The 11,366-nt window shown below is 41.5% G+C and overlaps 1 protein-coding gene across 1 annotated transcript in view; it reads right to left on the bottom strand.

Moving 5' to 3' along the window:
• SMG1 (SMG1 nonsense mediated mRNA decay associated PI3K related kinase) overlaps positions 1–11,162 on the bottom strand; it is a 63,019-nt gene extending 51,857 nt beyond the window's left edge. The window contains exons 1-2 of the mRNA XM_054391142.1: positions 11,074–11,162; positions 1,825–1,988 (exon numbers count right to left, since the gene is read on the bottom strand). Of these exons, the coding sequence (XP_054247117.1) occupies positions 1,825–1,988; positions 11,074–11,162 (253 nt within the window). The remainder of the gene's footprint in view (positions 1–1,824; positions 1,989–11,073) is intronic.
• Between the last annotated feature and the right edge of the window lie 204 nt (positions 11,163–11,366).

The following is an 11,366-nucleotide window of genomic DNA, read 5'->3' on the forward strand; positions in this document are numbered from 1 at the left end:
TTAAAAACCTGTAAGCCTTCTATTTAGTTTAAAAAACTTAAATCTTCCAACTCCTCTGTCAGCAAGGGAAACTCTAACTGGATATGAGAAAATTATTTACCAGGACAATGGTAAAGCAGTAAATAGGCCGCTAAGGGAGGCAGAACTTCCCATTCTTGCAAGTTTTCAGAGCTGAACAATGTCCAGAAATTATCAGGTTGGAAGTCATTATATCAACATCAAAAACTTGGGGTGGGATGTAGAATATCTTCTCAAAGATTCTAGGCCCTTATGACATGGACTTATCCAGGACAGCAAAGCTAGAAGTTCTTGAAACAAAAACTCCATGCTAGCAGACTCCAGATTCGTTGAATTTAAAAAAAAAAAAAAAATTAAAAAAAATCTTGTTAAGCAAACAAACTATCCTGCCTCTCTAAGGTTACAAAAACGTCTTCAAAAATAAAAACAAACTAGAGATATTTGGAATTTGGTTTTATAGTATCAACTATCTTAACCTTTTCTTTGCAAGTCACACCTGAAAAAAACCACAGCTAAAGTGCTGAGCTAGCAGAGACATGCCCTCAAAGATATAGCACCTGAAGGAGAGAGAGAGATGCACTATTCTTTTCAAACAGCACTTTCCCAGGAACTTCAGACTGCTTTACTGATTTTGTCCAAAACTTAATACTTCACTATACTGCCAGCACTTTAGATACCAGCACACTTCCAAGTACAGGAATAACCTGCGCCAGTCCGAAACACAGTAAAATCGTCCATGTTAGCAGGACATCATCAAATACATTCACTTTCTAGGGAGTTTCTCTCTTCAAGTTAACCAGATCTGAAGGCTCTCAAGGTATGCAGATAAACAAATACCTGTTTCATGTGCCTGCCTCCTAATAACAGTGCCTACTACCTACAGGAAAATCAATTTGCATCGGTGCACCCAGTTGTAACTTCCCCCAAGATGCAGCAGTTCTTTGCAGACAGTTACAATGCAGAGAAGCAGGGGAGTGCAAATGCTTTTTAGGTTCTTCAACAAAAACTCCCACACTAATATTCCTGTGAGAATTTTCTGAGTCTGCCCTGACCAACTAAGATTAACTTAGTCTAAAAAGTGACTCTGCAAGTAAAAAAAAGTTCTCCCATCTAATATCTGTATTTGGCACTATTTTCATAATCAGAACATAAATTCATTTTTCATAAAGATTAAAAGGACATTAGGAAGTATCTAAAAATTCCAAGTAAAGAAAGTACTTCCAGCCTCAAAAAAAAAAAAAAAAAAAAAAAAACACAAAACCAAAAAAAACCAAAACACAACCCCAGAAAAAACTCTATGATCCATACAGCACGTTCATATGAAGTTAAAATTCCCATCATAACAAAATACAGATTGATTCCCAAGCAACGATTCCACCTTGCTGCAGTAAAGCTGCAATGGGCAGTCTCTCAGAGCAAGAGCCCATTTAATCAGGTGGTCTATTTTCAATACCAGAAGCACCTGATAGTATTCAGGACAAAATTGCAACTCGCAGACCAAACAATTCCAGAATGCTATTCTTTAGGAAAAAAGTGCTTATTCTCTTAATGCAGTAACTCTTTTCTTGCATTCTTGTCCTAATACAGCTGCATCTTTTTCTCTCTATTCATATCAACCACAGTATTTCTTTCATCCCTGATAAATTTCTCACCATAGTGATACTGTGGCCGTGAGCTGTACGCTAGTTCACTTTTTCTGAACAAATTAAAAAAAAAAAAAAAATCACAGTTCTCCACTATTTCAAGTTTACTGCCTTTCTCTCAATGTCCCCTCACAAGTCACACATGAAACAGCAATCTGTATACCTTTTTCTTCATTCTGTATGTCAGTGTGGACTCTGATATCATCGTGTCTTTGTCGAGACACCACAGCTGAATTTGAGGGTTGTAATCCATAGGAGGCAGAACTGCCCCGATCTCTGGATGAAGAGTATTTTAAATTGTCCTGGTCAGCTGATGCACTGTCAGTTCTACAAAGAGAAAAATATTTTTTTTTATGTAGGGGTGTAACAGGAGTGGGATTCACATTCACTTATAAATGCAACGTATTTAAATGACAATCCCAAATGTATTTTCCTGTGCCAAAAAGGTTGTATGCTTCTTAAAAAGTGACCTTAAATTCACACTGGGATTAGAATTGACTAATTAACACAGCAACATGCAAAGGAAATGCATTCTAGTGCAGCAGGGCCTTTTCTCAAGACATTCTCAAGTCTCTCTTCAGTTGGATGCCTATACAAGGAAAAATTATTTCCCAGAAGTGGAAAAAAAAATACAACTGGGTTTAAGTATATACCATGCCTACCATTTGTGAAAGTAACTACTAATGCACACATCAACATTTACATAAAATAAGGGCTTTATTGAGCAATGTAAACACACTTATTAGATAGCACTAATGTCACTAGCACATAACCAATAATCAATGTTAAGAGTCACACATTAAGATTTTGCAAAACAAAAACTGCAGAATAAAAGAATAGGCTTTACTGTGGGAAAACCTGGAATGTAAGTTAAGAGCTGTTATCTTTTAGAGTAAAGATTTGCAGATAAAAAGTAGGTTAAAAAAAAAAAATCTGCATCAAGTTTAGACCACTCTCATACCAGAAAACTGATTTAAAAGCCCAGAATAAACTTTTAAGGAAAAAGATGACATTTTTGAAACCAAGCCTTCACACTGGATGTACCAACAGAATTCTGTTCAACTCAAGTATACTTGGAATCACACTATTGAAAGTATTTACAGAAATCTTTTTCTAAGAAAACTCCAAAGATCTATTTTTATTTTAAGCTTTGGACATTTGATTATTTAATAAAGCATCATTCCCTATTAACTGCAAATTAACTACAATTTGTGTAAGGACAGACACCACGTTCTTGAGAAAAAGTGATTTTTACTTTCCAAGAGAACACTGTGATTAGAGCTGGTAGACAAAAATCAGGGAACAGGAGATAAACACATCTTAAAGCAAAACGGGAAAAACACAGCTAAAATGTTTGAAAAGCAGTTGTTACTTAAGCTGGCCTGAAGGCTTGCTAACAGGTTGATATTTGCCAAAACTGTAATTAAAGAACACCCAGACTTCATTCTCTTGAGAATATTAAAAGACAATTTAGAGCAGGGTTCAAAAGAAGATTGTTCTTTTGCCCTGTTCTCACAGTGAAAGGCTGACCCTCGATTTGCTTGACAGGGATTGTTCCTCTCTGTTCCATAAGCAAACTGACCTTTAGATATACACTCTAAGATTTTTGTCATTCAGCATTCACTGTGGCCTCACATCTGCTCTGTCAAGTACTTGCTTGGAAGAGGTTATGCTACCATGAGGCAAAGCCCTATAAAAGTCGTTGTCCTGTCAAATAGCATTGTAAACATACTTACACAGGTGGACCTTCATCATTTACCTAGGTTGTGTTGAACAACAAAGTTCTGCACTATACCTTCAAACACTGTTAACATTAAATGTGCCTACACAATGGGTCAACCCTTCAGTCAGCTATGGACCCCTTGACTTCTCCCTGCCCTAAAACTTACTCAGACTTCCAGCTCACTTTGAGAAACATCAAAGTTTACTACGGAGTATTCAAATTATTTTAGCCTTTCAGTGAAAGGACAACAAATTTTCAATTGGTAAATTTAAGTATTGATAGGTTCTTACTCATGTACCTCCCCCTCCCCAAAGAGCATCATCTTTAAGGTGATGTAGGCTGTATCACCTCCAATCATCAAGCATTAAGTCTGAAATTCTGAGCCTGAAAGCAAGCTGATTAAACGTACAATTTAAGACTGTTCTGGGTACCAAATGAACTGAGGGACTATACATGCTCCCAGCTAACCTCACTTCCCACTGAACAGCCTTTGAACATTTTGATAACATTTTCCATTGTGGTAAAATAGAGAAACGTGTTGTTTCCTTGGGAAAAAAAAATATCACATGCTCACTTCCTTCTGTCTTTGGGAACAGCTCTCTGCAAGCTAACCTCCACACTGTCACACAACTAAAAGGTGAGCACCATTTAATTAAAAATATAATTCCTCTCCTATGTATCAATTTAGGAGACAATAGTTCCTGCTGAAAACATTGTTCACACTGCGATAAATGTAGAGCTTAGATACTTGGTAATTTCTGTCCTTTCTTTATGAGGCAGAGAAAAAACGCTTCATACAAATCTCCTGTTTCCAGAGAACTAGGTTCTGTGACCCAGCTGGCTGCCACAGACCGTATTGTTTTGAAGGAAGATTACGAACTGAAGGCGACTGGTAGCAAGATTCACCCCAGCAGCAGAGCCCACCAGCTCAGAGGCTGGTGCGTTTCAGGCTGTCCAGTGACTCCACCATTTCTCAAGTGGGAAGCCAATTTACAAATTGTACTGTAGGGTCCTGCATCAGCACTGGGAGTTTGTGGCACGGGCTTATCAAGACCTGGCAACATGATCCCAGTACCCGTCACCTGCGCTTCCTTACCGAGGAACCCAGACACCCTGGTGACAAAGGACGCTCCTTTGCAAACTTGCAGGGAAGCATGGTCTGCATTGCACAGGAAGAGTGCATGTTTTCTTCAAACATGTTTCTGTAAAATACCGTTTTCTTTGTCAGTAGCATTCATGACTCTGAAAGAGCCACTCAGGGCTCAAAACACAGTCACTCTACAGACAGACACTTGCCAAAGTCTTGTAACTTATTACTTCTCTGTCTCCCTCCAGCCCTTTAAGGCATGCCGCAGCCATTCCACCAGGGAAGAACTGTGCTCCTGGCTACCTCAACTCATTCCAACATTTCAGGAGGGCACTTTTCCTGTTCACATGGTGGTATTTCCACTTCAATTACATTGTGGCAAGCAGATGGCAAGTTATATGACAGACGCAATGCTTAGCATCACCTGCCGATGTAACAACAAATTGATCAGCTACATAGGGTGGCACCGACGCAGATGTGAACAAACACTAATACTGATCATGACATAGAATGTTAGCAACAGGCAAACAAAAGTACAAGTAAATACACATGTGATAATAGACCAAGTTGGAATGGAAAATTGCAAGGATCAGCATGACTATGATCACCTCCTACTGCAGCTTCAAAAGCCTTTTTGTCACTTTATGAGACACTGTTTCATTTCCACCTGAAAAGCTTATTGATAGAGACTAAGCAAAGTACTTCAAGAGCTCACATGACAGTTTTCATCTGTGCCTGGTTCTGGGTGGAAGACTGTCTGATTATCACCACCAGCAGCAGCAATTTCCTGCATACACCATTTTAGCTGTATCTTTTATACAGAAAAGAATGCATTCTTTTTTTTTTTACAGCATGAGTTTTAACCTGCCTTTATCAGCCAGAAAAAGAAAATAGTTCACTCTCATAAAAATAAAATAGTTCACACTAAATAGTCCAGAAGAAGAAAATAGTTCACACTAAATCAGCAAAAATGGCCAGCAATCCTCCCTTAAAAGAGAAAAAAAAAAAAAGCTACTTAATTTTGTTCTCCAGGGACACAGAAAAGGAAAAATTAACTGTGTATCTCATGCCATCAAAAGTATCAGCACGATGTGAGTAGCTAGTTTGCATGCCTGTAGAAAGCATGGCTGACAACAACAGGCTTTGTTTAGAAAAAGATCTTTTTATCTCAAAAAAGAAAAATAGGTCAATCAACAAATATATCATTTTTTTTAATTATTTGGAAGCCTGAAGAATATTTGTCCAAGTCTGGTGTATTCTATTCATTATCTGCAGCTCTTTCAGAATGACCCTGCCATATGGGTATTATTTTGAGACAAAATAATTTTTGTCTTAGTCAGTCTACTTGATTTTATTTCTAAGTACGGGACCTACATGAAGGATTTATTCTGAGACAACTCTGCCCCATGAGTTGTATTATTGTTGAAGTCAGTCAATTTCACTTATTTGATCTATTTGCCAAGCTTATTTCTATAATGTAGACAAATTCTTCATTACTTAAAATCTTATCAATTAAAACATTTAAAATAAGTCCCTGCATCCACTCAAATTAGCAGCTTACCACCAAGTTTCCAACCTTTCTTCCTCTAGCGTGCAGAGCAACAACAGTCCTCTTTTGCCATGCTCTTGGTCCATCCTCCCAAGCCCAAGCCTGGCTGAGCCAACCCAAAAGCCTGCTTTTGTGCTGAGAGAGCACAGGAGTGTAAGTGGCCATGTTTTCCACTAGTGAAATAATTAACTATTTTCCTGCCACAGTTCTGCCATCTCCACTGCTGGACAACTACCTCTACTCACAGTGGCTTTTCAAATCACCTCTTGATTCTGTATCATTCTTTTGTTACATAGTAGCTCACCAATGTCCTTAGGAGGGAATTAGGGCATTAGGAAGGAAAGTCAGGGAAACACGTATTTTCATATGGTTCTTGTTTTTCCATAGGCATCCTCCAATAGCTATTTTTTTATATATAGGATATTAACTAAATCATTGGTCTGATCTAGTACAGCTCTTCTTGTATTGAAGACTATCCGCTCTCCAAACTCCTTTTCTTCCCACTGACACTTTCCTCCTCTTTCATCTTTCTCACATCTTATTCTCCTCTGTTATCACATGAATAACAAAGGCTTTCAGATTACAAACTTAGGATCCCCATTTTACCAAAACACAGAGATGCTCTTTCATCTCATACCTTCCCAACCTGATCAACATAGTCAATTACTTGTTGCCACTTCAGAACTGAACCCATTCCTGTTCAGCAACTCCTACACACAGTTCACTGAATCTCTTCCCTAGGTTTCCACTGACCTCTTCACAATGGCACCTCATAACGCTAAGTCACCTTCAGCATAGCAGACTGTTTTCCTCTCATTCTCTCCCTATGTACACACCTATTTTACTCATGCTCTCTCTCAGCTATCACTGAAGAGATGAAGAAGCCTTACCAGCTTTCACCCTACCATGATTCTACACCCATTCTCAGGTAACTTCAGCAACATGCTCAAAAACCTCAATGGTGTCAACTTCCAGGTCTCTCAGCTACAGACCTGTTCAAACTAAGGTTTCAGCCTATTTCTATCAAACACTTGGTGTACCTTGTACATGCAAACACAGAAGAAATAGTCTGTCTCAACTTCCCTTACACTCTGTCCTTCCACCTGTTAGTCCAGCACTGTGAAGAGAGAATCTCCACAACCACTCATGCCTTTTGTAGAAGACATGCACCTGCCTTTCACAGCCACGTAAAACACACTGCTCTAACCACCACTTTCTCAACCCATTTGCTCTGATGAGTTTCTTTATTCCCTTCCAATACTTCCCATTCTGTCTTTAATTAAACACAGAGTCCTTCAGTTGTAAAGTGCTGGCCAATACTGCTGTACTGATTAGGTTATAAACCACCTGGAAAGAGAGCCATATTTTACTGTCTTGTCTTACAGTGTCTAGACCTACAGGGACCTAAGCAGCAGCTTGTCTGGGCAGGCATTGTGCTAATAAAACTTTGTAACTGACACTGCATGAGAAGGATACACTTCACTTTCAGTAGCAAGACACTTCTCAGAGGTGAAAAATTTTCACCTTTCCATACACTCCACTGCTAACCTACATTTATGATAGAAGAGACAGAGAGGTCCTCTTAACTAAAACCTTATCTTCCTTGTCTCACTTTCACTTAAGAAAGCCACAGTGCACACTGTACTCACATCCCTGCTTAGTACCACCACAAGCACACAACACTTGCATTGCCACCCAGAGCATCTCCTATCGATGTGAAGTATTACTTGTTTCAGTATATGATTACCCTTAGTCCCCTGCTGAATTAACTCTGCTTACACACAAGACCTGCACACCAATTTATTTTTTCCCCTAGAAGTCATATTAGGGAAAATGCAGCAAGATCTGTCCAACAAAAAGGAAAGGGGAAAAAATAAGAAAAGGTAAAGGTCTAGAAAACTATGAAGATAAATAGTAGAAAGAATAAGATCTTACCATCTCTTCTCAACAAAACTTCACTGTTCTCTGCCACATATATCTGACATTTATCTAAAAGTTTTTGTGTTGCTGTTAATCTGGAGCCTGGTATACCTCAGTGCACAAACAAATATGCCTATATATATATATAGATATATATAGATGTATATCTCAGTGCAATTTCTTTGCCTGTAATGCACAGCTCTACCAATACAATATAGGAAAAGCAGCCCACATGCATCTGACTGATACAACTGCATTCATGCAAGCACCAAAAAAAAAAAAAAAATTATCTAAGTAATTAAAAATGATTCTCCCTTAAAGAAGGATGTGGCATCCAACTTTCAGTTTCACACTGTTTTCACCCCAAGTCTCAAAGTTGATTATCATTACCAAAAATTGAGAGGAATTTGGACCTAACAAAGATAATCAGTCCTTTTTACACATACAAAAATGCCCATTTGAAAACTCAACCCATCTGACTATACCCATGCATTAGCAGTTCCTTTTATTGCCCTTTAGGGACTTGAAAAAAAAAAAAAACACAACTACTGCAGTTTTCATTACCTCAGCCATCTGAATTCCCTCTTCCACACCTTACAAGAAAGCATTTACCAGCAATGTCACCTAAGCTAAATGAAACTAACAGTTACAGAAAAGGAAGAGGAAGGAAAGAATACGTGGTTATATTTGGTGTTGTGGGTTTGTCTAAGGGCAAAAAAGTCCTCTGTTTGGGACTGTGTGAACACTTCTGATTCTTGGGTTCTCTTACTAGGTTAAAAGTAATTAATAAAGGAAAAGACAAAGTTGAATGCTTACGAGTGACAGGGTCAGTGAAGAGGTGTTACCTGTATCTTAGGAGTGTGATGGAAACAGAACTAAGCCCTATCCATGCTATGGAGCTCATCCAGTCTGCCACACTTTCTCTAGAAGCTTTTTGTTTCTGCTGTGGCTTCTGGAATGATTATATTTGCAGTCCATCCTACAGCAGCTGTACTCAAGAGCTAAGGAGGCATCAAACTGCAGCATGAGGAACGGACCAGCACCAGACACTGAGCTAACAGTCTAACTTCTTAAACCAGCCTTATCACCAGGCAAAGCATTTCTGCAGCTACACTCTCACATCCACCCCTAACACAACTGAACCTATTGCAGACAATGTTATATTGGAAGAAATTGGTTTTCTGTGCCTGTAAGATGCATTTTTTTTTAGGCTAAAACATAGAATCGTAGAATGGCCCAGCCCAGAAGAGACCTCCAAAGGTCATCTAGTCTGACCTCCCCACAGTCAGCAGGGACATCCCCAATTAGATTAGACCCAACTACAACTTGTGACAAATTAATATATCCAGTCAGAAAGCATTTATGAGAGCCATCTGCTGCAAAGACACAAAATGTATACCCAGTTTCTCCCAGGTGAGAAAGTCAAGACTTAAGAGTCCTGAAATTCAGACTGCAGCCCAGATATCTGAAGCTAGATAGTAGTAAAGGAGTAAGAGACCAGACTTCATCATTCTCCCCTAAAAATCTAGATACTGTAAGAAGAAGTAATCAATGAGGTTTGTGAGGTTTTAAGTGAAGAAAAACTACTGTTTGACGAAGTAGTTCAATAAGAGAAGAAATTGGAACTTAAGTAACCATGCTCCACACACCATTTAAGAATTTAACAGCCTCTAGCATTAACTCTAGAGGCTGGGCTGCTACCTGTTCAAGCAAAAGGAATACTTCCTTCATAGTAAATACTAAAGTTCCATCTGTTGCACAAGATCTACCTTCACATCCACCCAGTTTTCCCAGTCCAAATTACACGTGACTGGGACTGTCATCTGTAAGAACATCCCCCCAGCGCATGTCACTCTGTTCTTTGCCAGAAAGTTTAAGAGCAGAATCCCACAATGTGTTAAACTTTCAAAAATGCTAAAAAAAAAAAACCTCCAACTCTTCCACATTAAAAAGGGAATTTAAGAAATACCACATTTGTTTAAAATTTCCACACAGATTTGACTCAAAACAGCAAAGCTGAGCAGTACAGCAAACACATTAGAAATAATAAAGACCTGAAATACACTCTGTACTAGACCGAAACAATTCTATGACTCTATGAAAGGGCTCTCAAAGACTGGAACAGGCTCCTCAAGGAGGTGGTTGAATCCCCATCCCTGGAGGTGTTCAAAAGCCCCAGAGATGTGGTGCTGAGGGACATGGTTTAGCACCAGCCTTGGCAGTTTGACAATGATTGGATTCGATGTTCTTACAGGTCATTTCTAACCAAAACGATTCTGTGAATTCCATGAATCACTGACTGAAGAGGTCAACAGATTTTCAGTTTCACTTACTAAGAAGCACCAGGTATAAACACACCATAAAATCGAATGTTGTATAAGCTCTCACCCCAAGCTACTTACAGCTCAACTACTTTCCCCAGACAAAAAATAAGAATAATAACCCTGTGCTATTTTATTAACCCCCGAAAGACCACGAGTACTTCTGCAGCCTCTGATCTTCTCTCTTTAACTGTCAGGTGAAAAACAGGCTGGAAAAAAAAAAAAGCAGGTATCAAGCTCAACCGCCAGCTTTCCACCTCACTACAGGCCCCCAACGCTCCAGCTTCCAAGGGAAGCGTTTCCCACCGCGATGCGCAGGGAGAGAGATCTCAGCCGCTGGCAGTAGTCACACACTAGATACCAGTCAGACACGTTACAGCCACCCCGGGCCGCAAGAGACCACGGCGAGGAGGGACACCGGGAGACGCGGGGAGAGGAAGGCGCGCTCCCACCCCCCAGCTCAGAGCCCAGACCGGGGTCCCACCGAGCCCCGCGCGGTGACAGACCTGTCCCGCCTCTAGCTGCCGGCGGACACGGATCCGGAAATCCCCCCCGCGCCCCGGCCCGGCTCCCGCCCGGGCACGGCCACAGCCAACCCTTTCTCGGCCGCCTAGGCCCGGAACCGGCCCGCACTAGGCCCGACAGCCAGGAAGTGGCTCCGCCGCCGCTCCGAGCCGCCGCGGCCCGCGCCGCCCCGCAGCCCCAGGCCCGGCGGCGGGGCCGGGCCGAACGGCCAGCCGCGGCGTCCCGCTGCCCCGGCCCCCGCGGCCCGCAGGCGGCCAGGCCGCGCCCCCTGCCCCAGCCCTGCCTACCTGGGTTGCCAGTCATTCCAGCCCCGCGGGTGGTAGTGCTGCCTGCTGCCGGTGCCGCTCAGCCGAGACCCCGGGGCTCTGCGGCTCATTACCTTGCCCGAGACGGCATGGCCGGCCGGGCAACGGCGCGGAACAGGAGCGGCGGCAGAGAAGGAAGAGGAGGATGAGAAGGGGGAAGCGGGGCGTAGAGACGCGGGCGGCGGCTTCTCACTCGCGCTCCGCAGGCGGCTGCTGTCTCACACCGGAGGGAGGGGACACGGCCGCGGCGACTGCTCCGGCTAGTGCCCGACCGC

The sequence above is a fragment of the Indicator indicator genome, chromosome 22, assembly GCF_027791375.1.
Source record: "Indicator indicator isolate 239-I01 chromosome 22, UM_Iind_1.1, whole genome shotgun sequence".
NCBI classification, from domain to species: Eukaryota; Metazoa; Chordata; class Aves; order Piciformes; family Indicatoridae; genus Indicator; species Indicator indicator.